This window comes from Copadichromis virginalis, linkage group LG23, assembly GCF_057382275.1.
Source record: "Copadichromis virginalis isolate Kocher_CV1m ecotype Utaka linkage group LG23, C_Virginalis_male_GT1.1, whole genome shotgun sequence".
NCBI classification, from domain to species: Eukaryota; Metazoa; Chordata; class Actinopteri; order Cichliformes; family Cichlidae; genus Copadichromis; species Copadichromis virginalis.
The window spans coordinates 12,896,129-12,912,659 of record NC_140639.1 but is presented as its reverse complement, the minus strand read 5'-3'; the positions used below and the strand labels follow the sequence as shown (position 1 = coordinate 12,912,659).

The 16,531-nt window shown below is 44.2% G+C and overlaps 1 protein-coding gene across 3 annotated transcripts in view; it reads right to left on the bottom strand.

Moving 5' to 3' along the window:
* Positions 1–2,204: 2,204 nt before the first annotated feature.
* The window catches only part of herc2 (HECT and RLD domain containing E3 ubiquitin protein ligase 2), a 51,715-nt gene continuing 37,388 nt past the window's right edge, over positions 2,205–16,531 (bottom strand). For all 3 annotated transcript variants that reach the window (XM_085449725.1, XM_085449727.1, XM_085449726.1), the window contains exons 68-91: positions 16,300–16,491; positions 16,068–16,221; positions 15,846–15,953; positions 15,638–15,769; positions 13,505–13,663; positions 13,300–13,418; positions 12,921–13,046; positions 12,684–12,839; positions 12,284–12,598; positions 11,029–11,243; positions 10,708–10,885; positions 10,447–10,608; positions 8,717–8,808; positions 8,487–8,626; positions 8,169–8,356; positions 7,822–8,019; positions 7,661–7,744; positions 7,128–7,269; positions 6,832–7,026; positions 6,483–6,595; positions 4,158–4,348; positions 3,669–3,774; positions 3,372–3,584; positions 2,205–3,028 (exon numbers count right to left, since the gene is read on the bottom strand). In XM_085449725.1, coding sequence (XP_085305851.1) covers positions 2,756–3,028; positions 3,372–3,584; positions 3,669–3,774; positions 4,158–4,348; positions 6,483–6,595; positions 6,832–7,026; positions 7,128–7,269; positions 7,661–7,744; positions 7,822–8,019; positions 8,169–8,356; positions 8,487–8,626; positions 8,717–8,808; positions 10,447–10,608; positions 10,708–10,885; positions 11,029–11,243; positions 12,284–12,598; positions 12,684–12,839; positions 12,921–13,046; positions 13,300–13,418; positions 13,505–13,663; positions 15,638–15,769; positions 15,846–15,953; positions 16,068–16,221; positions 16,300–16,491 — 3,951 coding nt within the window. In that variant the 3' untranslated portion in view covers positions 2,205–2,755. The remainder of the gene's footprint in view (positions 3,029–3,371; positions 3,585–3,668; positions 3,775–4,157; positions 4,349–6,482; positions 6,596–6,831; positions 7,027–7,127; positions 7,270–7,660; positions 7,745–7,821; positions 8,020–8,168; positions 8,357–8,486; positions 8,627–8,716; positions 8,809–10,446; positions 10,609–10,707; positions 10,886–11,028; positions 11,244–12,283; positions 12,599–12,683; positions 12,840–12,920; positions 13,047–13,299; positions 13,419–13,504; positions 13,664–15,637; positions 15,770–15,845; positions 15,954–16,067; positions 16,222–16,299; positions 16,492–16,531) is intronic.

Sequence of the window (16,531 nt, the reverse complement as noted above, 5' to 3'; positions counted from 1 at the left end):
GACAGGAAGACTACGGCACAGAAATGGCCCTCTTATTTTACAATGCTTATTTACAGCGATGAGTAAAAAAAAAGAGGGTTGGAGATGATAAAAACCTTTGCCACCCACATGCAGTCACATGGGCTGCCTGCTCACCCCGAGCAGCATCCCTCAGTCCACATGATCTAAATACAGCAGCCAAAACCTTCAGCCCTCTCCTGAGGAACCTGCTCCCAGTTCAGGAGACAGACATCCTCTTCACTCTTAAGATCAGGCTTCAAACTTTCCTTTTTGATGAATTTTGTAGTTCCTTTGCTTCCATCTTTTCACTCCCTGTGCATTTATATGACACCACTGCATTCAATGATTCAGTTTCATCTCGGTGCAGGTACCTGGGGCTTCTTCTTCACTACAGTGTTGCCTCTACACACGACTCGCTAGGTTTCCCATAATATTATGTCTTGACCTTACTGTGTAAAGTCCTGTGACATAACTTGCGTTATGTTTTGGTATTATAGAATTAACATTAAACTGCTTAGCATGATGATTTGCGGAATGCAGCGCACGCTCTCACATGACCATGGGAACCTTTTTTCTTCTTGCTGAAACCTAAATGGCTATACTTAGCTGTAATTCCCCAGTAACAGGTTAAAGACTGTATCCAAAGATGGACATAAACATTACCTTTTTGCAGCCTTGAGTGTTTCGGTTGAAACAGTGCATCAGAAGTGATGTCATTCACAGGCCACACCCTAAACAATCATTGGTTCATCTTGTCTTTTACACTGCATGTTCTGGAATTTACGGACCATTCTAACCAGTTAGTGAGTTGAAGTCCCACTAACTCATCTTGTATTACCTTCCTGTGGATACGATTTTATCGTGCATCATCACAATGGACGGGTACTTATGCGTTTCTGCTAGAAGCCTCATTCACAGAGTCATACAAGCAGTACTTTCAGTACCGAAGCACTTTATCCAACATCCACTCGTACTCCGACAGATGCACTTTCAGTTCAGTACTTTGCCCAATTCAGCTGTGGATCGAACCACCAACCTTCCAACTGGTAAGCGACAAACTTTCTCCTGAGCCGCAGGGTGCAACACTGCAGCCTTGAATGAGGCGCAGTAGTTTTTTTTTTTTTTTTTAATTGTTCTGTTTTTTTTTTTTTTTTAAATACTTCATCCCATTATTTTGACATCGTTGCACTGAAATGATAACAGAGGGCTGGTGTCACCCCAGGTCACCCTTCTGCTACTCCCCTAGATCACACTCCTAATTCCAGTCCTAATAATCCCTTGCAAAAATTTGAAATTGCATTTATTCTTATATAATATTAAACAAGTTTGCCACTTTTGCCTGACAGGACACTTTTTCCACAATTGAGGCAGGAATCTAATCTGAAATAACCAAAACTAAAAAACAAAAACACATGACTAAAGTGCTTTAGTAGAAATATGGCGTTTCCAGAAAGTAATCCGCTTGAATAAAGGTCATTTAGGGGGAAATATTAACCTCCACTTATGTTACAGACTATATAGGAAACAGCTGGAGATGAAGGGCTCAGCCATCCTCCCTCTCTGCCTGAAGCCTGGACTGTAGTGAAAAGCACCTGACTCCCAGCAGAGTACTGTACGTGGTGAAAAAAAGGACTAAGTCCACAAAGAATGCTAATGCCTTCAAGGCTTCATAAAACAGAGGCCTTTTTTATTATTTTTTTTACCTCTCGTGACTCCACTTAACTGTGCATGATTATGCAAGGTGGAAGTCAAAGCCGAAGACATTTCAGAGCGGTTACTGGAGCTAAAGACACCATAAGGAGTCTGTACGATCGTGTCTGATTGCCTTTTTCCCAGGACATGAGAGAGAGGCGCTGCTCTCCCGGTGCTCAAGCAACAATCCCCCACAAGTAATCACGGGAGACTTCTTTAACACTCCGCCGCCATCAAGCTGGGATGTTTGTGCCGCATATGAAAACGGATTCTTCCAGAAATCAAAGAGAAAATCTGATCGGCTTCTAGCTAGAGCACCTCCTCTTGTAAGACGAGGACAACAGAAAACAAAAGGATAGAGCGGTTTCATTAGGGCGGCCTTCAACTCTTTCCAAACATGACATTTATGCAATAACCTTAATCTGCAAAACGATGTCTGACAGGAATAAAACTGAGAACTGAATGTCATTTTGATGTGAGCTTGTAGTGATTTGTGTTTCACACAGAAAACATGGGATTAATCAGATTACATTTAATAAGCAGGAATGAGACCTGTGAATACATGGCACAGTCGCATTATGTACATTTGTTAAGGAGATGGTGCACAGATATGGTTGTGGGGAGGGGCGGGGTATAGGAATCTTAAAATGACCCTTCAGTGGGCTCGGACTGAGCCTGGTGAGAAACACTGACTTTAAGTTAAAAACTTTTTTTAAATTTATTATAAAGAAACACCAAGAAACAAAAACACTACTGTTTTTCGCACATGAACTTCTATATACACCCTACGGAGAGGAAACTCACACAAACCAGATGGGATCTACCACAGTGCTAGGCTAGAGCCTGTTTTTTTTTAGTTCAGCTGGAATAATACACAATTCTGTAACACAACAATCAGAAACTAACCCAGAGTGAGGCCGTGTTCGTTCCTCTCTTTAGCTTATAACGCTTTTAAAGCTCATTGCACACCCCCGCCACCCCCACACACAGACATTTGTGTCTTTGCAGTGTTTCTATGTATGTGTGCATCGACACACGAGACCAGCAGTCTCTCTGCGGCCCTTCAGTGTCCCGTTAAGTAATCCTGGGTGGAGTCGGACGCAAACGAGTCTGCGTCCTCGTTGTCGGAGTCCTCGCTGCTGTCGTCGGCTGCGGGCTCGCCGGACAGGGCGATGCGGGCGTAATCGTCTGTGTCAATGGACTTGCAGAAGTGAATGGCGTACTTCAGCTTCTCTTCCAGGACCTGTTTACACGAGTACCTGGGCAGCTTGAGGAGGAAGAAACACGTGTAGGACTCTGGCAGGAAGTGGTCGGGGGGGTTGTACTTATCCAGCACCTGAAGACAAACGCGGAACATTAGTTTTATATTTAGAGCTTTATTTTATGTATTTGAATCAGGGCGAGAGATGTTTCTGCTGATTCTTTAGTCGAGAAAAAGTAGTAGTAGAAAAAAAAAAAAGTGAAACAATTTCAAGAACAACGTTAAACATAAATGTTCATCTTTGCATGTGCACATGCGTCAGATTAGTTGCAGCCTGGCTACATGTCACGGTTACACGTCAGTTTACTATGACAGTATACAGTACGACATTTATGCAGGTAGTTGGTGACGCAGAGTCAATCATTTCACTCACGAAAAGCGTGAAAAAGAATCAGGGGACAGCTTTTAGGTTTCTCACCTGGACCACAAAGTCTCTTCCTCGGAAATCAGCGATGGTGCGCGGCAGACGTGTGCGGCCCCAGACGAACCTCAGGAATAGAGACCTCTCTGTGTTTGAGAAGGACTCCATCACGTCCCAGAACCACTGAATGAGAGGTGCTGTCGGCTCCACCCCTTTATAAGTGGCCACTGACTTCAGCAGGTGCAGCGGGATGTCCGGGCTTCCGCACACCTGCGAAGAAACAAACGCACTATAAAATCTGCACACAACCTGGGGACAGATGTGGCTTCACAGCCTAGAGCTGCTCTCCCTCACCATTGTTTCCAGCTCGTAGCCAGTGAAAAGTGACAGCAGGGGGACGGGGACCACTCGAGCCATTCCCTCACGCACTGCAGACACTTGCTCATCGAACTCGTGGAGTCTGCAGGAAGACAGAGGGAAACTCAAACAAATGCACAGCTGTTTTCACACATGCACTGCAGACCTCAACGTTTATAGGCCTTAGAATGATGAGACATCAAGCGACCTTTAACCTGCCAGCTACCCAGGGCATCAGTTCAGATTTTGGTGCATTAAAACTCAGTGAGTGGGCGTCATGATTCACTTTATCCAGAAACCTCCATCACCTAAACCACACAGAGTATTTCCTGCAGTATGAACAAGTCTGAAGCAGACTACTTCCTGCTGTGGACTTAATGTGAGAGAGGAGAGCTGTGGGAGATTTGTTAACCTGATGCTCTAGAAACTGTCCAGAGCTTATTTGTGAAAGTAGATTATTTGTATGCAGTGAGCATGTTCTCTTACCTGTAGTTGATGGCCAGGCGGACGTATTCTGCGCGGTTCTCCAGGGTGATGTGGGAGTACTTGGAGCTGAGCTGGATGTCTTGGCCGCTAGCATTGGGCACGGTAAAGGGCAGGGTCAAGGCCTCGAACTCCTCAGGTGTGGCCTCGTTGTCCCGAATGTACATCAAGCCAGGAATAAAATCCTTATCAACCTGGGGAAAAAAAACAGAGCAAATCACTGCTGGGAATTTGAACTAAACTGAGTAATAAACGTACAATTTAGCTGAACTTTACGCAACATTTATCCGTGTGTGTGTGTGTGTGTGTGTGTGTGTGTGTGTGTGTGTGTGTGTGTGTGTGTGTGTGTCCACATCTCATTAACACAACACAGTTCCCGTGAGCGCTGGAGTGATCCATTTTTTGGAGTCTTGTGCTAAATTCATTTCCCAGCTAACCTTTCCAATATCTCAGGGGCAAAACCACAAAACAAGGGCAGCTTTGTGAGGTAGAAGCCCTTTTTTCCACTCCACTGTTCCCCCAAAGACGGCTCAGGAGCTCATGATCAGAGTTTAAGGGCAGGAGTTGACTCACACCATCTCTGAGACAAAAGCTGAGGTTATGCCTCGCGACATTCTTCACTTCAGCAAGTATAGATTCTAACCTTTCTGAGGAGCAGCACAGTGTGAGTTTCGAGAAACATCTAGAGAGGTCCGTACCACTGCAGAACAGCGGAGGGGCTTAGGTTTTAATCTCAGGAGGAATATATACGAGTGGGTTTCTCCTCCATGTTATAATGCACGTCATGTGGTTTGTTATGTCAGATATTATACAACATTTTCAGTCTTTCACCTTTCCAGCTGCAGGGAGGAGGAAAAGCTGAATTCTGAGCTTCTGTCTGAGTGTTTTGTGGGTACCGGCCCCAAGAAAGAATGGACAATATGAAGCTATAATACGCTTTAAATGGCCCTTGTGTGAGAACAGATGTGGCTTTGACTCAGCAATGATTTTGCTGCCTCGTGTCAGAGTTTAAGAGTCGTTTATTCCTTTTACAATCATTTGTAAATCAGGAACAAAGACACAAAAGCAAAGAGATGCCTGTAGCACGCAGCTGATGCTTAAGTGCATCGGAGCTGGCATGCTGCAACTACAGAAAACCTGACTGCTTTCCATTTTGAGCATTCACCAACATTAAAAAAACAAAAACGGAAACGTATCATTTTAAATGCTCCTGAGTGTCCACGCTCTCTGCTCTGAGTGCATGATCACTTCAAATTCACTGTGGTTTTGCTTTTGATCTCTTTACTTTCTCCTTTTCCCCTTTGTCGCTTCCTTCGATGCAGACTCTTTCCACTTCTTGCTCTAATGCTGGGTCAAATTTACTTGCTCTATTGATAATTACATCTGGAAAAGAATTAGTAACTACAACACCGTCATCATTTTAAGCCTTTTTGTTGAGAAGCATTACATTTTATAGCCTGCATGAGTGAAATGGTTATTGTCCATGTCTGCACTTCCTTTACTTCACTAACCTTTACTTCACGAAACTATGTTTTTTTGTTTGTTTTTTTTGGGTTTTTTTGTGTCCCGTTTGGATCTTTAGCCTTCAGAATTGTTGTCTTAAGGCCAAAAAAGAAGCCAAGCGGATTTATTTTACCAAGTGGATCATCATGGCCTTGCCATATTGGTCCATTTGATTGAGCTTTATTATAATTATGAATTTATTTTATTTTCAGTTGCTACAAACGGGACAGACATGACTGGGGGATAGGACAGGGAGAAAGAATGAAAGAAAGAGGGAGAGAAAGAAAACCAAAGGGGAGAAACTATGTTTGTTAAGGGAGGGCAGCCAGTTTGCTTCACAGGTGAAGTCAGAACTAAAAACGGCCAATGAGCTTCTCCTGCATTTTTGTTATTTTTAAACTAACCACTGGTTATGTGGAAACCTGCTACATCCCCTTTGCCTTTTTTGCCTCCTCAGACAGCAAAACTCTTTGCCCAGCTGTTCTACTTATTGCAGCATCCATCCTTCCAGCTTCAGACAGATAAAGAGCAAAACAGAAGCACGGTCCTCTTTTGGTTGTGGTCCATGTAAAAGGAAAGACAGTGACAGCAGAGGGAATCAATCCAACTCTTAACCTCTTAGGACCTGGCGTCCACATATGCGGACATCACATTTTGGGTTGTCTAGACCAAAATACTAATGGAATAGTTCGGGTCTTAGGAGGTTAATAGTGTCTTTAAAAAAAAAACAAAACCCAAAAAAACTACAAAGTATACTTATTTATTTTATAATAAGTTAAAGCAAAAATGAAAACAAACACGCCTGTGAGGGGGCTGTGCACGTACCTCACTGAGGTCAGCGATGGTCAGATTCATGCCTGCCAGCTGTTTCCAAACAGGCTCTGCCAAATTCAGGCTAAGAGGGCTTCCAGTCCGGATTGCAATCCCTAGGAGCACTCCTGCAGACGCAGCAAGGCAGAGGACATTACCCACAGATCAAACATGAACACTGAGCTGTGCGAGGACGCGTGAACCAATAATAAAAATTATGTGTACTAAATAAAACAAGCCAGGTGCTTTATCAGTGAAAATGCAGATGAAATATTTACACTTTTTATACTAAAAGCATATTTTCAGAGTTGGTTTATCTGGGATTAACACCCCAGTCCTGACTGGGAGATTAACTGGATTATACCTAGGAAGCGGAACATGCTCATGTGAAGAGCGGACTTGGCTGCGGGGTTTAGCAGGAAGCAGTCCCTGTTGGCGCCCGACTCGTCGCGGCCATTTGGGGTGACAATGAGCAGAGGAGTCAGTGCGTTCTGCAGCTCCTCGCACATTTCAGCGATGGACTCGCTGTAGCCTCCACCGCAGTCATCCACAGACTCCCCTGAGAAAATAGGTGCAGCGTATTTAAAACAAGGGTAAGAAAAAGTTTCTGACAGTTCGGAGTTTAAAGGGAGGCGTGGGCATCACAGCGTGGACACGTACCTACAAATTTGACCTTCCACACGCGATGAGGAAGCAGCAGGCTGTCGGGGCTAAAAGAGCTCATTTTGGCACACATCTGACCAAACACAGACTTTGTTCCATCAGGACCTGCCAGACCTCCTTTGCTACGGGAACGCTTCACCTGTGGGGTGAAGAAGAAGGGGAGGAAAGAAAAAAAATAGAGATTAGTTTGATCTGGTTCTGTTGTGGGCTTAACAACTTCCTGCTAGATAGAGAGGAAGTCCTGATGTGCATGACCAGCTCGTTATGACAGCTCCCACTACAGATACAACTCAAGTTAGATGAAGGGGAAAGGGGTGGAGGAGGAGGAAAGACTCCCTACAGACAAGCTGGAGAGCAGATCACACACCATGAAACAATCCCCTTATGAAAGACATCACATGTAACAGTCAGGAGCCAGTCTGGAACGCAGCCTCACAGGGAGAGGGAACTACAGTAAGGGGGGCCGGAGACTTGAAAGTAGACCAAAGTGAGTGATTATGTGAGCTATATGCATGTGTTTCTAAAAGTACCTGTATCCTGTTCAGCTCCACCACAGGTCCGTGCTGTCTGTCCCTCACCATCGTGGCTTGAACTACCTTCCTGAAAGCCGCTTCCTGTTCAAATAATTTAAAGAAATGTTTTAGTGCCTGTCACATCATGGAATTGGTTTCTCAGTACCGTGCTGTCCCACCTTGCCCTGGGAGATGAGAATGCCCCTGAGTGTGTCGAATCCCACCGAGGGGCCATGGCCCGTCTGACCGAGCCGGCCCTCCAGGTCAAACATCGGTATGCACGGGCAGAAAAGCTCTGAGATGTGATGCAGCAGCACCAGCCTGTTCCTCAGGGCCATGATCGGGATCTCCTGCAGGTGGTTGTACTCCATGGGAACCTGAAACACAGCACACGCTCATCTGGTTGGATCTGGCTTTCATTTTTTTTTTTTTAAATATATTTTTATCTGCACAACTTTAATGCCATCTACTGGAAGCTGAAACCTAATTTTTTTACCTCAGTTTCTACCTTAAGTGAGTGTAGTACCTGGGCAGGCAGCTTTCCTGCATTAGTGGGCTTGCTTGTGGACCAGGCCAGAGTGTGAGCAGATCCACAGGCCACCCTGTTGATTTTCTTGCCCTGCAGTGCAGCCACCAGCCGCGGCCTCTGGATGGCGTTCGTAGTCCCATCTCCAAGTTGGCCTTCATCGTTGTCACCCCATGTGTACACTTCTCCTGAGCCAAACAAGCAACAAAACCTTTTGTGAAGCTAAATCTAACTCAACATAACCGATCTGCTAGGTTTAATGATAAAGAGAATTTGTACCAAAAAAAAGCACGATCGCACAGAAAACATTCTTCCTACCATCCTCTGTGCAGCACACACAGTGAAGGGACCCCGTAGCGATGGCGATGACTTTCTTCCCTTGTAGCCCTTGGACCTGCCTGGGCCTTCGAACGTGGTCATCAGAGCCATGGCCCAGCCGATGGTAGTCACCTTTTCCCCTTTAAAAGGACACATTAACACACCACGATGAGCCACCTCATCACAACCAAATACAACACCTGAACTTGACAGCTCGTCTCTGTACTTACCACGTATACACAGCTCCAGACTTCGTGAGAGCCACAGAAAACTGCGAACCACACTCGACTTTGACCACTCCAAGGCCGGTGAGAGAGTCAATCTGAAAAGCAGAGGGACAGGTTAACTTTCAATTTTTCAGCATTGAAACGTAACTCACGTTTGTGGCTTTTAAAACACCTTGATAAGGTCTTCCTCTGTAGAGCCGACATTACAGGAATAAAACGCAGAACTACGTCATCATTTCATTTGCACTCTGCCACCGTTTCTATCCTGTTCTGTCATTATGAGTGAAACAGTGAAGCTGATCATGTTAGGGTGAGGAGCCGAGAAATCCTGTTACATTTACTGAAAAACAAAAAGGCGACAAGGCCTCAGAACCAACCTGTGTCTGTACACACAGAGCTTTAAAAATAAGAACAACACTACATATGTCTAAACAAGCAAAATACTCATTATACATTAATATAACGCAGCACATTACATTTTGGTTCCCTGTCCTTTTGTGTTTACAGTGTACAAATATTACCAAACAGAACAACAAACCCTTCCGTAAATTCAAAACAATTTCGGTAATGAAAAACTGCAAAGCTAATTCTGGATTCAAAAATTTTTTGTGTACCAATTTTCTCATGATAAGTATGGTCAAAGGTTTTGGGGTTTTTATTATTTGAAATTAATCCATCCATCCATTCGCTTCCGCTTATCCTTTTCAGGGTCGCGGGGGGCGCTGGAGCCTATCCCAGCTGTCATAGGGCGAGAGGCAGGGTACACCCTGGACAGGTCGCCAGTCTGTCGCAGGGCCAACACACAGGGACAGACAACCATTCGCACTCACATTCATTCGCACATTCACACCTAGTGACAATTTGGATTTTCCAATTAACCTATCCCCACAAGCTGCATGTCTTTGGACGGTGGGAGGAAGCCGGAGTACCCGGAGGGAACCCACGCAAACACGGGGAGAACATGCAAACTCCATACAGAAAGACCCCGGCCTGGTGTTGGAATTGAACTCAGGACCTTCTTGCTGTGCAGCAACAGTGCTATCCACCGTGCCACCGTGCTGCCCATTTTGAAATTAATATTATTTGAAATTTAAATTATTTTTATTGAAATTCACAATCTTTAAACTGTCACGTTCAGCAATTTAATAATTATGTGGAAAAACAAAAATAAAGATTATTAAAGCAAGTTCATATCTCTGACCCTTTGATATGATCTCAACTTTCCAGGGTGGAGAGTCAGAAACAGAAAGTTGTGCTTCCATTACAGCCTTTTCATGGTCTTCACCCTCAGGACCTTTTCTAACAGTCTTCATCTTTGCATATCCAGGTGGTGCCAGCATAACTGTTGTACACCATGACAGGTGACACCATTCTCTTGCCGTGGCCTTTAAGTCATCTTCAAAAGCCAATCTTACCACACCAAAGAGAAGATATTTGGCAGCATGACACACCCTTCTATGTATTTAGCAAAGCTGCTACTTAACAAAATTGGTAGTACCTAAAAAAGTGCAGTCTGGCCCCATTTTACATGAACCTATTTATCTATTTTTTGGGGGCACAAGAATTTACAATAAATACCTTTAACTAAAAGTTGTGTATACTGACTTTACAAAGAACAGAAAACTGATTAGGTGATTCAGACTCTGGTCTCCCACATGAAATAACTAGAAAACTGAGGTATAACTGATGCCTCTGTTCACCTCCAGTACACACTGCTCTGTAATCCTTCTTACCTTCATGGGGATTTTGCAGCCATCACTGCCTCCCCGGCCCAGTTTGCCATAGTCCCCATCTCCCCAGGACCAGACCATGTCATCATCAGTTAGACATAGTGTCTGGGCATCCCCGCTGCCGCAGGCGACATCAATGACTCTGTGACCCTGCAGTGCATCCACCTGGATAAAGCACACACAGTTACTCTTTACAAGTTAAGCACATTTTATTTTTATTTTTTTTTTGAGTCTTGTGAGAAACTGAGTCGAGTGACCACAGACCAGCTTGGGTTTAAGCTGGTCCTCGCTGTCTCCGTGTCCCAGGCGTCCATAGCGACCCTTGCCCCACGTGAAGAGCTCTCCGCTGGCAGTGATGCAGGCACTGTGAGCTCCTCCGGCTGCAATATCCACCACTTCCACTCCCCTCAGAGACTCGATCACACGGGGACGGTCACAGGGGCTAAAGACAAAAGGACGCACAGTTAGCACAAAAATTTACTTTACTGTCCAAATTTTTGAGTGAGGTTTAGTTTTATATATATGTATGAACTATAAACTTAATATGAAAGAGGTTTTCTTATTTTTAGTGCATGTAGTCTTAACCTTCTGTTCCCATGGCCGAGTTTCCCGTCCTCAGCTTCACCCCATGAGTAGACTTCTCCCTCAGAGGACAGTGCCAAGCAGTGCTTTCCTCCAGAGTTCACAGCCACCTTTCTGATGAACACGTGCTGAATCGACTCCAGCAAGGTTGGGGTCGACACAGACTCAGTGCCACCGATACCCAGCCTGCCCCCTGCACCATATCCTGTGGCATAGAGCTGAGCATCGACAGAAAATAAACTGGTGTTAGAACCCAAAGCAAAAATAAAGGTTGAGCTGACTTTACGTACACAGTCTGTCGTATATTTAATCAAGCCATGCATTTTTACATGACAAGTACATGACTTTAAATTGCGATACTTGGAGTATGAAATATCACACGATTAAAAAGGCTGGTTCTGTCCTGGGTGTCAGACTGGAGAACCTGGAGGTGGTGTCTGAGAAGAGAATGCTAAAAAAAAGCTTCTTTGTATCATGGACAACCCCTCCCACCCCATGCACGCCTCCATGATGGACCATCGGAGCATATGCAGCAAAAGACTAATCGCCCCGAAATGCAGAACTGACCGCCACAGGAAATCCTTTGTGCCGGTGGCAATAGGACTGTACAACTCATCCTCGCTAACAAAGTTATTCTGTTTCCATTCAGACCGTGCAATATCACCCAACAGTTTTTCATTGAACATTTGTTTCATCTCCCCATCATAATGCTACTCTCTTTTATTCATTTGCACAATACTATGCCACTTTTAGAATCACCTTCACTGATAGCTGAGATATTTATTTTTCAGGATATCATTATATTGTTACTTGTTAGAGTTATTTGATATTATATTTTGCACTATCCTACTGTATATTACTGTATACTAGTATTCTATTGTATATCCTATTCCTCTGTCCCTCTTGCTGCATTGAGCATGTGTATGACAAAATAATTTCCCTCGGGATAAATAAAGTTCTTCTTATCTTAAAATTTTCTGCACAGATTAAGTTATGAGAGCTCAGAAATGCTGGGGAAAAAAAAAAAAAATTTTGTACTCTGAGGAAAATATTCATAGTATTAATTTACTTCCTTGAACGGCTTCATTGAATATACTAAAGCTGGGGGAAAAAATGTGCTAAAGTGGGAGGTAGTGATGCATTTTTATGAATGACCCTACAGTAGTCGTGCAGCAATGGTTCAGCTGATATTGTCGATGTATGCTCTGTGAAGGGTTACTGGCACAGAGGTTTTCATGACAGGTAAAAGCAAACACACCTTTCCATCAGCAGTGACAGCAAACAGAGTCTGCTCCCCACCAATAAGCTGGATTGGCCGCAATGTGGCGAGGGCTTCTGTAGATGTAGGTACTTTGACTTTTGCCCCCTCAATGCCCCCTAGCTGCCCTCTGTGGTTGTGCCCCCAGCCGTAAATGGTGCCACTCCCCCCGGCAGAAAGCGTCCAGTCATCTGGGCGCCGGTTCATCCACTGCACAAGCTGCTCGTCGTGCTCGCGCTTGAATAAGTCGTGACTCTCATGCAGGGTGTTCATGCTCTCGTGATCTGCCATGAGCTCGCGAATTTTCTTTGTAACCTTTAAAAGGTGAAGGAAAATGGATTAGAGAGATTTTCAGGGCAAAATGAAAGCTTGCACAGACAACACAGCTGTGCAGACGTACCTCATCCAGGAAAGGTCTGGGTAAAGATGTTCTCTTATCTAGAGCCACAGCCACTCTGGAGGCAGTGCAATATCGGCGGAACCAGGCCCACTTATGTGTCTCCGCACAGCAAGGTAAGGTATCGAGCTCGAGGTCACAGGCAAGAGCAACCAGTACCTGGGCAAAGTGTTAAAGTTATGCTCTGCAAAGGAAAACTATGGTGTTACCGTGTATTTAAGAGAACAACTGCGTGTATACCTTGAAAAATGGACTGTGAAGCAGCTGTTTCCCTCCGCGGACAATCGGGTCTTCGTACTCATACTGCCTCTGCAGAGCCTCAGGCAGCCCCTTGACCAAAGCAGCCAGAGCACTACCTGTGAAGCTCTGAAAAAAGAAAGGCCATCGGTCAGTCGCATGTGCTGAGCAACCACATGTATAACTAACACTCGTCTTTTCTTCAGGAAGAAATGTTTTTTCTGGACTTTTTCTTTTCTTTTTTTTTTAGCTACAACATCTTCACGAGAGTCAAATATTTTTTAGCTCTCTTTTACAGGCCAATAATTTACCATAATAAATGGATAACAAATATTCCAATTAAGCCATCGGGCAGATATCTTAATTATGACAGTGTACTCACCATAGAGCGAGCCTCTCCTTCGCTGTCGCCCAGCAGCCTGTTTATGTTGATTGACTGACCGAACTCTGTGGTCAGAAGCTTCCGTAGCCTCTGCAGAGCCCACATCCTGTGACCAGCAGCTACACAAAACAAATTTAGTTCTGTGAAAATTTATTTCGTACTTTATTAAGAAATAACCTGGTGAAGCAAGAGCACAATTCTGTACCTAGAGCACTGAGCTGAGCACAAGCAGCAAGAGAAGCGGCTAGACGGGGCACGATGCTCCTATTGGATGCAAAGTTGAGCCTAAAGTCCAGGAGACATATGACCAGATCCATGGAGGGGCAGGACAAGATACAGCGATCAGACAGCAAGTCTTTGGGACCTGAAGAAGAAGAATGAAGTCTGACTGTCACAGACATACACTTTAAAAAATACCATCATATTATCACCAACTGGTTTCTGGACTCTACATTTTAAAGTCTCAACATTAGCTTTTGGGTACCACAGTGCTGTTGTTTTTGGGCCATATTTGGATGAGGATGGAGGTCCACATCAGCTGACACCAGAAAGCCTGGTTAACAGACTGCGTTCAGATCAGAGACTCTGATTGGCAGAGCTGAGGCCTGACTAGAGCTGGGCGATAGAACGATAACGATATGTATCGCGATATAACTTTTACTCGATAGAGAAATTAAGCTATCGCGATAGACCTCGTCGCTCTTGTCCTCTTTAATAAAAAAAAAAAAAAAAAAAAAAAAAAAGATCAGCCAATCCAAATTAAGTAGCGCAGAGCCGAACCAATCACAGCCGCAGCGTCACGTCGCGTGACTTGTTACGTACAGCACAAGTGCCAAGCCGCACGTGTGTTTGTTTGGGAAGCAGCCAGCGGGTAATGGAGGAAATGAGTGTGCCGACTAGAAAAATCAACCGCGCGTGACCGAAGAGAAAACAGATGATGGTTCCAACGCCGGAGAGATTGTCGAACGGAAGAGCCATAGAAGTTCCGTAGTGTGAAGGTATTTCGGCTATTTCAAGTCTGACAAAAAACAGAGTAGCGTGCACTGTAAATTGTGCCGAAAGCAAGTCTGGAAATACAATAAACTGGTGCATGCGTCACACTGTGCGCCACGTTATTGTTTCGGTGAAATGAATTTCTACAATACTGTTACTGTTAATTCTACTCTCTGCAGTGTTTAAATGCTTACATATACACACAGTTACTGTCCCTCCACACATACAACTCGGTTCTGCTTCTATGCCCCAGCTTTGTTTACTTTTTCCCACCGAGGCTTCTAGACTTCTGATTGGCCAACATTTCTGCACGGTTAGGAATCTAGCGCCACCTGCTGCTTTGGCATGTTCATAGCAGCGTTTTCCTTCATTTCTGCCTTTATGTGTGGACGGGATTATTTTTTAAAACGGAAACGGAAAATCTCCGTTTTCAAAAATACCCGTGTACGTGTGGACGTAGCCTCAGTCTCTGACTGGAAGCGCTAATTCGTCATTCGGCTTTTGTCAGGCTAAAGTAACTGTTAAAACTGTTTGAAAAGCTCAGCTATACAACAAGGAGAGATTGAGAATTTCCTTTTAGTTCTCAGTTTATTTGATATTGACAAAAGTTAGTCAGTTTTGTCTGTTCTTCTGTAACACAAACTAAGATTTATTTTTAGAATTAATACTTTATTTCTAAGTGGAATTGACAATTTAGTCTGTTTCGTTTGTTCTATTTTGAAACTTAAACGCTTTAGCAGCTGCCTTTTGTGTAGTTTGCAATATTTGCCTTTATTTATCTGAAAAAGTCTCATGTTCCTTAAGTACATCTACCCTGTTGAACTTATTATGGGAAATAAATATTTAAATCAAAACAAGCTGCTGATTATTTCACATTTTACTTGTGAGCAACGGCACATTTAAATCTTACAAATATAGTTATTTGGCTTATATCGTGATAGATATCGTTATCGCCTGAAATGAAAAAAACATATCGTGATATGAAAAAATCTCATATCGCCCAGCTCTAGGCCTGACACACAATTAGTAGCTACCATCCACTTGTTGCTGAAAAATAAAATCAACGCTGAAGTGCCAAAAGCTAAAGTTGTTCAAACGTGCACTTGAAACTGGCACCAGCAATGAGTGAGTCCCTACTGACACCAAATAAAAAACAACATGGGTTTCCATCCTACAAAAAACATGTTTAGCCTATAAAGCTATTATAAGAGCTGTACAAGGTGGAGGCTGCTGCTTGGGCACACACCATGACAGTGTTTGTTCAGCATCAGTGCAATAGTAAACGTTTACAACCCTAATAATAAAGAACTATTATCAGAAAAGTTTGTTATCCATCATGTCTTACCCGCTGCAGGCATGATGGGGTAGACTGTGAAGCGCCAGCCCCACCCATTAACCGACCCATCACTGGTAAACTTCCATTTGAGTTCATCTCCGGGGATCCTTAATTCACTTGACCAGTCAGACCACTCCCGACCTGAAACGCAAAGCTACATTAATTTTTCATTTCTTGTATTTTGCGAGAGTAAAGTTTAATCTCTTCCCCTCATCACCTGATCTGACAGAGACAATCCTGTTGGCTCCATCCATGATTGTTAGCGGGTCGTGGCGTCTCTCGGTCGAACACTGTCGGTCAAACTCTATCCTCAGACCCTCGGCACCTGAAGAGCAAAACAGAAGTTGCTGTTTATGTCCGAGAGAGTGATTTTACTGAGATTCAATAAGACCCTGATAATGATCTCTGCCTTTCAAAGGTCTTTTTTTTTTTTCCTAACCTGGGATCTTTACGGTGCCGCTGGTCGATGTGTCGTCTGTGTAGGGATGGCTGCTTTCTACGACGACTGGCTGGGAGGACAGACGGCCGCTCTGAGAATCTGTAGCAACATCCTCCAATTCAGTGACGCATAACTCCAGCAGCATGTCAGCAACCTGCAAGGACCCACATACAGAATGTTAACAATTTGCAGAGCGATGCACGCACAGCTTCCAGGGAATATATGACAGTACCTGTGGATACGCTGTGCCCATGCCAGACAGCACTGCAGACAGGACCTCCTTGCCTTTCTCCCCAGAACGACAGGATACTGCAAGCTTCAACACGTCCACCATTACTCGTGTGTCATCCGGCACAAGCAGACTGGTGAACTCATCCAGGTACTGAGGCTCCGGACCAACCACTTTGCTCTGACTCTCAGAGTCCTGAGGAGAAGCAAACAACAGAAAAACCTTTAAGCTAACA